The 13,196-nt window shown below is 46.9% G+C and overlaps 1 protein-coding gene across 1 annotated transcript in view; it reads right to left on the reverse strand.

The window, feature by feature from the left end:
• Positions 1–13,196, reverse strand: part of adamts7 (a disintegrin-like and metallopeptidase (reprolysin type) with thrombospondin type 1 motif, 7) — a 45,117-nt gene that overhangs the window by 26,262 nt on the left and 5,659 nt on the right. Inside the window, exons 8-16 of the mRNA XM_077023435.1 lie at positions 10,641–10,784; positions 7,661–7,805; positions 6,137–6,229; positions 5,841–5,986; positions 4,815–4,984; positions 4,513–4,646; positions 2,739–2,859; positions 2,270–2,514; positions 268–415 (exon numbers count right to left, since the gene is read on the reverse strand). Of these exons, the coding sequence (XP_076879550.1) occupies positions 268–415; positions 2,270–2,514; positions 2,739–2,859; positions 4,513–4,646; positions 4,815–4,984; positions 5,841–5,986; positions 6,137–6,229; positions 7,661–7,805; positions 10,641–10,784 (1,346 nt within the window). The remainder of the gene's footprint in view (positions 1–267; positions 416–2,269; positions 2,515–2,738; positions 2,860–4,512; positions 4,647–4,814; positions 4,985–5,840; positions 5,987–6,136; positions 6,230–7,660; positions 7,806–10,640; positions 10,785–13,196) is intronic.

The following is a 13,196-nucleotide window of genomic DNA, read 5'->3' on the forward strand; positions in this document are numbered from 1 at the left end:
CACATAATTATTGCACTGTTTAAAATGTTATTGCACTGGTTATGTTATAATAAGCCTTTAAGTTATTGTACGTAGTCCGGTTAGTGTTTTTGTTTTGTTTTATCCAGTATGATCTTCTGTTTATCAGCAAACCTCTACTGCTGTTAACAGAATGTGAGAACACTGGCACAACTATATTTAATTATACCCATTAAATACTGGGGTTTCCAGTAAATCCTAAAGGCCTTGCAGTCACAGCCCCCCTGCTGGGAGTCTGGGGGGTCCTACCTGTGCCACAGGAGACGCTGCACTCTGTCCAGGATCCATGTTCCCAGTGGAAGTGGGAGGTGGAGGGGCCTGCAGGCGGCTCAGACAGGGTCTCCCTGTTGATGGTGAACTCGTACCGCACGCCAGGATTGGTCTCCTGGAAGAGAAGCTGGAGCAGACGGGCAGCAGGTTAAACAAACCAGCAAGTAAAACACACACACACACGCGCACACACACACGGACACACGTGCACACACCCACGCGCATGCACACACACACACACACACACACACACACACACGCACGCACACACGCACACACATGCGCATATGCATGCACACGTACACAAAGTCAAACATAAACACAAACTGACTCCGTATCAAAGGGCAATGGTTCGAACCATGTAAACACTCATCTTTCCTGCTCTGACATATATTCCGTAAGGCCCTGCTGAAGGTTGACACTACTACAAACACTTCAGTGAAAACCAGCAAGTGGACAACACATTTTACATTGCATGTAAGCTTGGGACAAGCTAGCTAGCCAGAGAGGCGTAAAGCCAAAACATTCGATCAGACGTCCTCTCCCGCCCCAACAAAGGTCCAGATCTGTGTGCTAAACAATCCCCTCAAATCCACGGTGAGCTGGAGAGCCCATTAGCGGAGTGACAGCACCTGAGGAGGGAGCTACTCCGAAGTGCCCTGGCTGTCCGAGCATTCAGGGAGGAGACGGGGATCGTTACTGCAGGGTCAGCACCTGCGCGTCAGCCGACTGCCAGGGCAGACGAGGTCTCTCTCCCCGCCGCCGCATGGGCTAACCGCCAAAGAGCTCCGGAGAGTTCCGCGGGAGGAAGCCCATTGCGAGACGGCCCCTGCCCCCCCCGCCTGGCCCCAGGCACTAATGAATCCTGCCTGTGCTTTCATGTGGCTGCAGCCTGCTACTCTGGCTTCAATTAGAGGCCTGTTTTGACACCCACCCATTCTCCAGAATTTATCGAGGAAGGGTGCTTGAAATACTTCGTTTATGTCCTTTGAAGGTATTTGGCAAGCAAAGAGATAATCTACTCAAAAGATGATTTTTACAGATATTTTTTTAAAAAGTCAATACCAACACAGAGAAGTAACGGTTCATCAATAAGATCAGTTCACTGATTATATGAAGGCAAGGATGCCCCAGCTTGGATCTGTCAAACTTTGACAGATAAGGATAGTCTCATTTTTTCAGTTCAGTCACGTATTTCCTACGTGCTGGCGCCCCTGGAATCTGCAGGTCTGAGAGCCGAAGATGAAAATGTTCATGCAACATGACTCTCTTCCACAATTCCTACAGATGCAGTATCGATGAGGGAGAAAGAAATTATTCACAAAGCCGGAGTCTGTGCCGATGTGCCCAACATTTAGATGTCACACTATCGGGTGGTTCCATAGTTCACACACACATATTTGCATGTCCAAACAGTGGTAAAATCACCAGGGGTTTGGGTTGGTCCAAAATGGGGGGGAATTGTTGTCCACTCTCATAGTTCTACAGCCTTTTTGCAGGCTAGCAAAAATGAGCAAATCCTCTTGGTCTTTTGTCTGCTTGTAAGATGTTATAGTCTAAGATGAAATAGTATATGTTATAGCCATGACCTGTTTTACTTGTGGTCTGAAAAACATTAATAGTACATTTCATTTTAATGTCATTTTTATATATTCAGTGCTGCACGTATTTCTTTATTTCCTGTCCTACATGGCCACTTCAGATTCCCAGTTGTTAACAGTAAATAATAACCCATGTCCAGGAGGCTTCGTTTCTTTACACTTTGGTTTCTTTAGCTCCAGTCCTAGAGAAGTGGCCAACAACTGGTCTGCTTCACTAGCAGAAGAGCAGTGGGACCAGAACACAGACCTGGCCAGCATGCATTGGTCTCATTCCTTACGCAATCGTAATTGATTATATAATCATTCGGCGTCTGAAAAAACGATCCCTTCCCATAATTAAAATTCAAATGTGTGCTTTTCCAGGATGGCCGTCTCCGTACCTGAATCCACACCGGCTCCATGGTTGGGCCAGGGGAGGTGAGGTTCTCCAGGTGGCCGGTCCGCTCGTACGTGAAGACCGTCCCTGCTACCTTATACTCTCCATTCCACTGAATGGTCCAGCCGCCATTCAGGAAATACTTCTCTGGGTTGTTGCTGCGTAGGGCCAGAAAATTCCCAGCCTCCGCCACCTCCTCAATGCGGATGTCTCGTGCTCCTTGTGGAATCAGACCAACGTCCACATATCCTGGGAGACAAAAGCAAACCTGCGTGCAGTTAAACCCTTCCCTTAACAAAGGGAAACAAATTCTTCTCCATTAAGCACTGCAGGAACTGGGTCACAAAAGTGCACAGTGTAACACAACGGAGCTTCGGCTCATCAACAAGAAGCGGCTCAGCGACTCAGAGCGGCACGTCACATTCTATTCAAAGGTCCCTGGTGAGACCCTCATGACACGGGCCCCGTCGTACCCAGTCCCTCCGTCTCCTCAAAGGTCCTCTGCACCGTCTCGCACGTGGAGCCGTTGCCCTGACACACTCCACACCGGTCCTCCTCCGCACCGGAGTCGATCTCGTAGTCACAGCCAATACTCTAAAACAGCAGCACAGTCAGTCACAACAGTGTTTTATACAGTACTAAATACATTGTGATTTTTTTGGAGATTGATGTTTAACAGTATTTATATATGATAACATTACTGATACACAGTGATAGACATACACAGAAGCAAAGAGTAAATTTAAAGTAAATGTAGTTCATACTGTACAACTAATACTGTATATATCTGAATAAACATTAACATTTAAAATACTTGCTTTAACTTCTTCATCATTTTTTGAGATCAAGTTATCAAGGCACTAGTTATCATTGTCATTTACTAGATGTTGACTGCCTCAGAAAATCGAAAGCTTCAGGTCCACTGTGGTCAAAGTGTGCTGTGACATCTGACTAAGGAATTAGGCAACCTGCAAGACAGACCTGACTTGACAACATCTGACAGCAATGGAATTGGTCACGGTGTGCTAGACACTCAGCCTGACGGACATGCCCTCTGACACACACACACACACACACACACACACACACACACACACACACACACACACACTGCACCTGCTCTGCTCCCAATTGTCGCTTGTGTTCTCTCCACTATTTAAGCCTACAGGTCTTCTCCTCCAGAGCTGCCCTACTCAACAATAATGCTCTACAAAATGCTCTGTGGATTCTGCTGCTCAACTTCATCTCAGCATCCTGAGTTCTCCTGCTAACTATTAACTGTTAAAGTTGTGTTCAACCAGCTCACTGCTGTGTGATTCGGTTTGTTTCCTTATTCCAAAACGGAGAATAAAGACACACCTCTGCACTGACAGTTTGTTTCTTTATTCCAGTATTAAGCTTTGTAATTTTTCAACAGATTGTGCATGCTTGTGCTCTCAAAAAAGCAACCCTAGATGACAAAAACCTCGGCTGCCTATATATGGAAATGGAATTCAATCCAAATTCACACATGGCACCAGCATAAGGACCAGTGCTCCCTTACACACACACACACACACACACACACACACACACACACACACACACACACACACGCACACACACACAATCCCACTTATGAATGCTCCCCATTCACCACTGAGCGAGTGCAACAGAACACGATCGAAGCAAAGCTTATTCTACCAAAATAACCTCAGTGTCTTCAGGTTCCCTGAGTGCTGTGCTCGATCGAAGCCGCTATCCAACACAAACGCACTTTAGTTGACAACTGGCTGCGTTCGCTTACAATTAAAGGGAATCTCTGTGGGACAGACATTTATGGAGGGTGTGAGAGCATAATCTGTCTCTGTGTGAACCTAAACGACCCTCTGGGCTGAGGCCAGGAAGCCGGCGTGCAGTTTGGGACACTCGGGGTGAAGGATATGGTAATGCTCTGTTGTAAATTAAGCTAATTTAGTACCCACATTTCCAGAGCATTAAATTAAGCCAAGCAGGAACGCAACCGGATGTGCAAGGTTACATAACAAATTCTGCACATGTGTGAACGGGTAAGTCTCAGGTCACATAAGGGCTGACTGTGCTTTTACGCTGGGTTGGGCAAAAGTCTGGAGATACCAGAGTGGACACGACGGTGCGGGACGGCACTTGTCGTGCCAGGTGCGATCCACTTTAGCGCCCAGCGAGTGTTCAAGCAGCTGGTTTAAAAGAGATGTTGGAGGGGAACAAAAAGGCGAAGGGCCCACGGACCTTACAGATCCCGTTGATGCACATGTCCCGGCTCTGGCTGTCCTCGTAGCACCGCGTGCCATCGGTTACGGCATCCAGCATCTTCTCCGAGAAATACTCGTTCACTGGCCGGCAGTGCAGCTCACACGGGTTGACTGGGGGAAGAAGAGCAGGCTTCCTGAAGCCTGTGGCTCGGCGTGCACGACGCGGACGGCAGGAAGCACACCAGCGATTCCAAACGGCAAGCAGGAAGTGACCTAAACAGCTGTTGAGCAAAAGACACAGGCCTGCACGCAGAGGCCAGCGCAGCAGGAGACACTCACTTCGGTTATTGACGTGCACCCATTTGTAGATCCTGCCCTTGTAAGGCACACTGTTGAACCTGCTGCACTGCGCGTATCTGAAGGTCGGCAGTCCCGGGGCACACGGCTCGCGGTTACAGATCTTGTACCTGCGACGCTCCCCGAGGCAATACTTCCCTCCGCTCCTCGGACTGAACAGCGGAGAAGGAGTGTGAGATCTCTGGATTATGGATGATAGGATGGATAATGTATGCATCCAAAGACACTGACACCAGAGACCAGGGGAGAAAGCTAGTGTAATCAATATTTGATGTAATCCATGCATATTAAGGTGCTACATTGCGAATGAGGCTTTTTTGCAACAGATGTTAGTGGCGTTTCAAACAAATTGTGTTTTTCTTCATGTTTTTCCTGTTCTCGGGTTTTAATTTGACACCAGATATTCGGTCCCAACACTAGGAACAGATGTTCCATGTGTCTTTTTTCCATCACCATTTTTAACAAAAGTGGACCATGCGTTTGTAACTACAACAAGGTGTGCATGTCGCAGTATGTAAGTTATGTAGGCTGCATTTCCAGCCCCCAAAATAATGTTTAATTCAAACTGGCACAGATACAGTGAAGCTGCTCATACAGCAGTAAAGTGAGAGGTGCAGTGACCTTCACATTTGGTATTTACTGGGGTATTTTAGCACCATGAGGATTTGGGGTTATTTATTATGCTGGAACACCATGAAGCCGTGGAGAGTTTGATGGGATACAACAGACCCCAATTACCTTCTCTTGCAGATCCCAGTTGCCATGCAAAGACATTCACAAACAACAGATGCAGAAGCATAAACACATACACACTCTCTCACTTCCTCTGTCTGTTGCCAGTAAAAGAAATGATGACTAGTTGTAAAAATGCAGACCCCTTAGCATGCCACACACACTTTATACATGCTAAAAATAGGTCCACTCATTGTGGAGTGTGTGTGTGTGTGGGGGGGGTATTTTTGTGTATACTACACTCCAAGAATTGCTGGCTATGCCGGACTCACGTACGCCGGACTGACACAGTCTCTCTGGGCGTTCTGCACGCCGGCGTCACACGTGCGGCTGCAGGCGGACCACTCGCTCCACGCGGCCCAGCCCCCGTCCACCATCTGCGGCCGCCGCTCCACCTCCACGCACTCGCCGTTCAAACACCACTGTCAACGGAGCATCACCACAGTCACACACAGTCAGAACCCTGCACACCTCCGTCAGCAGCGCCGAAAGACGGTCGTCGGGAAAACAGAGGCGGGAGAAGAGCAAGCCCCGCCCACGCCCCGCCCTCGCCCCGCCCTCGCCCCGCTCACCTTGCCCTCGCCGCACTTCGTGCCGTCCACCGCTCCGTCCAGCTTTGAGTGACAGGTGGAGTCCACGGTGCACCACAGCGTGCTGCAGACATTCTGCAAAGGTGGGAAAACATGGATGGAACGTGTTTTAGGCGCACAGGCATCTAGAACGTTTACTCCGATTTCTTTTGCTACCATCACGTGCAAATGAACGTAATGTCGACGCTTTGGTCCGTACTACACGACGTCTCTGGATCCCAGACCAATCACCATGATCTCATGCTCTCTGGGGGACGGCTGGGCTACATTAGCTTTTTTTTTTACCCCGACCCTGGCATTCCTACTTCAAAGCTCTTTAAAAAGGGAAAATGTGAGGATATGTACATTTGAGAATGTCTAAATACCTCTAGGGCCAGTACCCGAGAAACTCTGTGTCTTATCATGAACCAACCCATTAATCTGCTCCACTGTAAAGCCTCGGAGTCTGGTAAGCATACAGCATGTATGCAGGGAATCAGTTCGGGTAAGACAACGCTGCCCACTTTGGCGAGGATCTGACGAGGCCGCGTTTAAGACCAAAAGCATAATCATATTGAGCGTAATAATGGCAGACATTAGTAATGGTGGATGACATCTGTTTAAACAACAAACGAGGTCTGATGCCCCTCTGTTTGCAAATTAGCAACATGCAAGGAGCCTCATTTAATCTCAGATGTTTTAGCTAACAGTTTTTCCACCTTCAGCGTTCCACTTGGTTTTATAAATTGGGTTCATGACTTATTATTTGGCATTAAAATAAAGCATTTCACATCAGGTTTACATAATGAACTCACTTAACCCAGTCAAAGCTAATGGTATGCTTGGTTTTAAAATGGCATTACGCTAAGGAATAAATAGTATCAGGCTAGGGAGATATGAGACTTCCTGTACGTCCGAGGAGATGTGTGTGTTTTCTTTTCCTGTGAGAACCCTGGGAGCAGCAAAACCTGCAGGCTCTCATGTCGCTGGAAGAGCTCTCTCCTTCTAACTGCGAGAAGCAACACCTAGCACAAATCTCGCGCTCCACAGGGTCTCTGCCTAATGAGATCAAACCTGAACCTCCGCGAGCAGCAGGGAGCCTTCTATCACCTCGGTCTGCAACAGCAACATGTCAGTCACTTCTCCCATGGTTCTACAGCCATGGACATGCTAGTGATTTACTCAGTCTCAGTAATCTGGTTAAATGCTACTTAATCAGCGCAGAGCCATGGCTGACAAATGAGCCGATCCCTGTTGTGTTAGAGTCCCTCTCAAGGGAGCTGGGGATCATTCTTCCCTGACCAGATCTGCTGCATGAGTAACTCCAATAAACCTTGCCGTAAGCATCAACCACTAGCTCACTAATAATCTGTCAAAACAAAGCATCATCAACTAGGGCCAAAGGAACTCATCATCATTCCTGTAAATAATATCTGGACAATTTGTCAACGATGCACGGTGTAGCGCCTCTGGGAACCGCGGGGGGGGGGGGGGGGGGGGGGGGGGGGGTGTGAGGGCATCTCTTACATCCACGTCATCACAGGGCAGCGAGCTGGAGCCGTACTGTAGGCGGCACTGGTGTGCGGCGTTGTAGAGGACACCGGGCAGCATGGTGGGTGTGGACAGCTCGTTACGTCCGGGCGAGTCATCCAGGCACCAACCCCAGCCTCGACTGTTGGACGCACACACAGACAGACAGACACACACACACGTCTATTTAGCCCATAGAGGCAGCACCCCTATAAAAATAATTGCCCTCTGTTTGTTCCTCTTTCCCTTGGTGGTCCTCTGGGCCAATTGCTGCCTAATTCAAATTCAAGTTGCTATTTCAACAGCTGTTAGTAGCTTGGTCATGCACAAATGGCTCTGAGTTTGTAGAAGACAGCCTCTGGCCTAGAGCCGAACTTGTGTGGGCAGAATCGATGACAGCTTAATGTAAACGAGACGAATATGAGGCAGAAGGCCATAATTGCTCCCCACATCTCATATCTCCGAACGCTGTCTCAGCTCGAGAACCCAGTTCTCAGCATCATTAAATTAGGCAACCAATCAACAGATGTTAACTCTGTCACGATTCCTGCAGGCATATTTTAATGTTCTTACTTTTGATAAATAAAACTTTATTTTTGCATGTGTTTGGATTAATCCTCTATTTTAATATTTTGGAAAGCTAGTTTGAGCTCAGTTGAGCCCAGTTCAATAACAGCAAATCCCAAACCTCTACATTAAAGAGTTCATTGCTGTCAGTTCATTTTAGTACATTACATATGGTGGAGTTGCTGTATGGTTGCTAGCTCCAGATGAAGGATAGAAGTTCAATTACTCCTTCTGCACAAATAATCACTTTAAGTCAAAGCAAAATGAGTGAGAGCACAAATCAGAAAGAAAACAGACAGTAAGCATTTAAAAACGATCCATATTTAATTCATGAAGAGGAGAACGTCTGGTGTATGAATTTGAAGGTCAGCTCCTATCTGGTCATCGGTAAAAATCATTATCGTGTCACAGCTGTGGGCGGCTGCATAAAAAAACAAGTCCCCATCGTTTCACAGGTAGCACTTGGACCGAGGAGAACTGTAAACAAATATATATGTGATTCAAACATTTGGTAGACTAACCAGAGGGGATGATTAAAATAAACCCCAGGAGATAATTACACATTTCATAAACAGCATCTCCGAGGTCCAGGTGCAGCTGTCTTCTCGACTTCCCGTGTCACGTAATGTGAGCTCGGCCTCGCTGCTCTTATCTTCTGGAGGAGGTGTTCCTGGACGGACGCCATCTGCCTGTAATTCATCTGAACCCAAGAGCCTCCAGCCCCGTATCGCCCCAGCGCATTCCACATCTGACCAGTGACGGTGTCCTCAGCAGCTACCGTCACTGGCTCCACGTCTCCTCACTGCATGACAGAAGGCTACAATGGCGCACTGTGCTCCAGGGTGCTCTTCCTGCAGGGCATTGTGGGAGGGAGACTTCAGTGCAACCCCCCCCAACTCCAAGCACACACACACACACACACACACACACACACACACACACACACACACACACACACACACACACACACTTCACTCTGTGGAGGAGGATGTGGCCTGGAGCCAAGCACTGGGGATGAGTTCAGTCAGTGACAGCCGTTAGGAGACGGGAAGACGGGGAGACAGGAGTCGTAGTAACAAGCTCCGGGGGAAACCGCCTTTTATTGAGACGCTGCAGAGCCCAGCGTAAACAGGAGCCATTCAAATCTGGTCGCTCGAAAACGGCTTTCTTTTCCTGGAGCGCTTGGTTAATGCTTATGGTTAAGGCGTGGTTGGTCTCTGCTCCATCACTCTACAACTGGGTTTGTGTTGTATGCTGTAAAATGTTTTCTGTTGCAGGCACTGTTACTTTACACAGCACTGAAACTGTAATCAGTAAAGTGATACAGTGAATCACTCCGGGTTGGCAGTGTATTCTGATTACTACCCAGACATGTTTCGAGGGCTCCATACTGATCTCCATAATGATCTCCATACATGGGTGTGATGACTTTGGCCTCTGCCTGATTATTTGCTTCATTTAAACAAAAATATCTAAAATCTGATTAATTTTGTTTGGTGTAAAGAACTAGTTTTATATTTATGTAGTTTAAATTCATAGTAACTTGGTAAGTTACTCCAACTATGATTACAAAACCTCACTTCTAAGACGGGTACTAATCATCCAAGGGAAATTAATTTGCTATGCTCATGTTACACTCTTCTTTTAACTCGATATGCGGCACCTCCACGGCTGTCCAAACAATGATCTCAGCTCCTCGCTCGTGAAAATCTGCATGGCAGCGGTGGTGCGAGAGGACAGGACAGGACTGGTCCAGTCGAAGCTTGGAGCAATCATGACCTCCAGACAAGAGCGGTGCGTACTCCTGAATACAGCCAGGGCTCAGTGAAATGGCCCAAGCCCTTCCACTCCTAGCCTCACCTCCACCCCCCAAACACTCCTCGCCCCCTGCTGAGGTCATGTGGCAGCCGGCGAGTTATACCAGTTAATGGGCACCAGCTGGTGGCCCGTGCTACTGGAGTGACTTTGACAGGAGAATCAACATGGCCGGGAAGGTACTTAGGAAATTGGAGCTGTTCACACCCCCTTCAGCTGCACCAGCCCCACGAGGGTAGAGGCAATACAGAAGCAACGCACACTCAGCAGATCCACCAGCAACACCGCAAACGTCCAAATATGAAGCTGCTGGCAATCCTGGCAAGGTCCTGCCTATTCAGGTTATGTATGGACACACATAACCCTGTAATCAGGCCTTCTCAAGCTGATATTACGGCACAAACAGCAAAACTAAAATGACCACTCTCTTTCACGAAGGACACCCATGAAAGAGAAGGCTAGCTTTATATATGTATATTTGTATGTATATGTATGTGTGTGTGTGTGTGTGTGTGTGTGTGTGTGTGTGTGTGTGTGTGTGTAGGGAGAGAGGGAGACAGAGAGAGAGACAGAAATCAGGCAGCGTATAACTCACTCCAGGAAGCGGGTGATGTACTGGCGACTGCAGTGAGACCAGTTAGGAGGAGAGGTCCCGTATAGGAGCTGGGGCGACATGACGAACGGTCTCTTCCCCACCGGCTCACAGTTGTTCCCGCTACCGTCGTGCTGGATCCCGAAGCTGAAGCACAGGGCCATGTCTCACAGTGAGGTCACAGGTCACACTCTTCATCACAGGTCACACTCTTCATCACAGGAGTTACTTCACATCTGAAAACCTACTCCAGTTAGAATATTAGATTCTTTTACTGCTTCACGCATAGACAAGCAGTTATGTGAATATTTGTGAGTTATGTCAAAATAAATAATTTTAAGTCTCTTTAATGGGAACTTTATTCTGATACTACTGTGTCTTCCTTTGGAGAGTCTTTTAATGGTTAAAAGATTTGCTGACCACATGGCAAAAGCTCTGAAGACATGCGAAAGACAAAACCTTTCCTGATAAACTCCTACATAGCTAACAGAAGTTGGCTAAAGGCTTTTAGTACAGATACGGACACACAGAATAAGGTCTTGGTGATAAACCTTTTGAACTGTCAGTTAAAGTCTTGGAGTTTAAAGAGCAGTAATATATGTGATATCTTCATCAGGCGCGTGGGGGGCGGGGGGTCAGTATGTCATTATACTTTGGTTCAGTGTATGGATCTTTTCCATATTACACAAATACTCACGATGGACAATATCTTTGGCATTAGTAGAATTTGCATCTGCTGTCCACTTTCCCAGTCATATATGAAGTGTGCAGTCTGCTATCTACAGTCTAGAATGTGTTCACTACAGTCTAGAATGTGTTCACTACATGGCCACATCTGTCTACATGGTTGCTCAGCTACAAAAATAAACCAGAGGACGGTCAACAAAAGCTTCTGTGGCGTAGCAATCTCAACATTCAACATCCCACTGCACTCAACAAACATGTATTCTACTGCAGAGTGAAATCCACTGGTCTTAAAACATGTGCCCAAAAGTAAAAATACTCATTGACAGGGCTCAGCGTGGGTACTCTTGACTGGTGTGCAGCCCTATACACAAGAAGTGTGTTCTGATGCCTTTCTATAATAGCTAGCACATTAACTTTACACACAGTACATATAATATTTGTTGGGGGGGTTCTTCTCAGATCTTGGCTTTAAAGCTCTCAAATCATCAATATTAGGGATGACCATAACTTTCAGTGTACTTTGAAAGTACAGAGTTTGCATTTCTCTCTAAGGCTTTCAGGGATTTGAAGAATCTTTAAAAACATATTCCTGAAACTGGTTTTTAATTTCAGTTGAGCAAGCACAAGCAGATAGTAGGACATCCAGGACTGTGTTACTAGATGTAGACTAGCAACAGTCTACAAGTCCACAATCTATAATAGCGTTCATACGGAATCAGGGAGGTCTGCTGAATTACATGATTAATAGGGCATTGAATGGAAGATTGTAACTGAAGTGACGTCAGAGCTGTTCCACCAATAAGAAGCTGGTATCAGAAAGCTGTATTATATGAGTATATGTGACATTCTTGAGGCAGGAGCAAGACACGGGTGCAAAAACACAATTTATTTAAGCAGAAGCAGAAAAAAAGGCTTCACAAAACAAAGCAGAGTCAGGCTAGCACAGTCCCTGGGACACTAGGGACGTTTTGAATTAAAGCACTGAAGACTGGCACTTGTGGGGCGTAAATAGTGTGCTAATGACTGGGGAACAGGTGAGAGTTATGATTCAATAAGTGGGTGATTGTAAGCAGGGTAGTGAATGAGGCTGTGATTGATGTGTGGGTGATGGATTCCAGCCAGGGTGTGACTGTATTCTTCCTTTGGTAGATTATGTTTTCTAGCAGGTTTGTTTAAACGTATGTTAAACACTTTTGCAGGCATTAATAAAAAAACATTTCTCACACTCTGCCATAGGAGAAGGACAGGAAAACTTGAGTTATTTTTAGAGAAGTCAAGGTGTCCACTAGCATCATGACGTGAGTATCCTGGCCTTCTTTTTCTTATTAAAATGAGAACGTAGTATTAAACATTACAAATAATCTTTAGTGTGAGTGATGGACTGATTTATTAGTAGTAAGCCTTGTGTATATAGCATGTTGTTTTTTGTTTTTGTTCTCGAAGAGAATAGGATGCTAAATTAGAGACTTCCAAAGGCCACCTGTGATTACTGTAATCCTCACGCAGAGCAGAAACAAAACACAGAACAAAGTCGGGCTGGGGACAACAGACACCACGAAGCCAGTCGGACACGTAACGCAGGGCTGCGTCTGACGACTGCTCCAGTGAGGGACACATTCCACTTCACACCCACATCCTTTAATCTGCCCCCCACATGGAGCAGCGCCGGGCTGCCGCCTCCCGGCCAGCTAGTCCAACCTCTCGCACTGGCACTACTTTTCGGTCCTCGATACCATCTACGATTGACACTCGCTTGGGAGTAAGCTTAACCAGATACTCCAAAGGCTCTGATAAGCAGCGCCAGGTTAAACACCCATGCTTGCATACACACAGAAAGGAGAGTAACGCTCTCAGCTCGGCGAGCGGAGGGTG

Source organism: Brachyhypopomus gauderio, chromosome 12 (assembly GCF_052324685.1).
Source record: "Brachyhypopomus gauderio isolate BG-103 chromosome 12, BGAUD_0.2, whole genome shotgun sequence".
In the NCBI taxonomy this organism is placed as follows: Eukaryota; Metazoa; Chordata; class Actinopteri; order Gymnotiformes; family Hypopomidae; genus Brachyhypopomus; species Brachyhypopomus gauderio.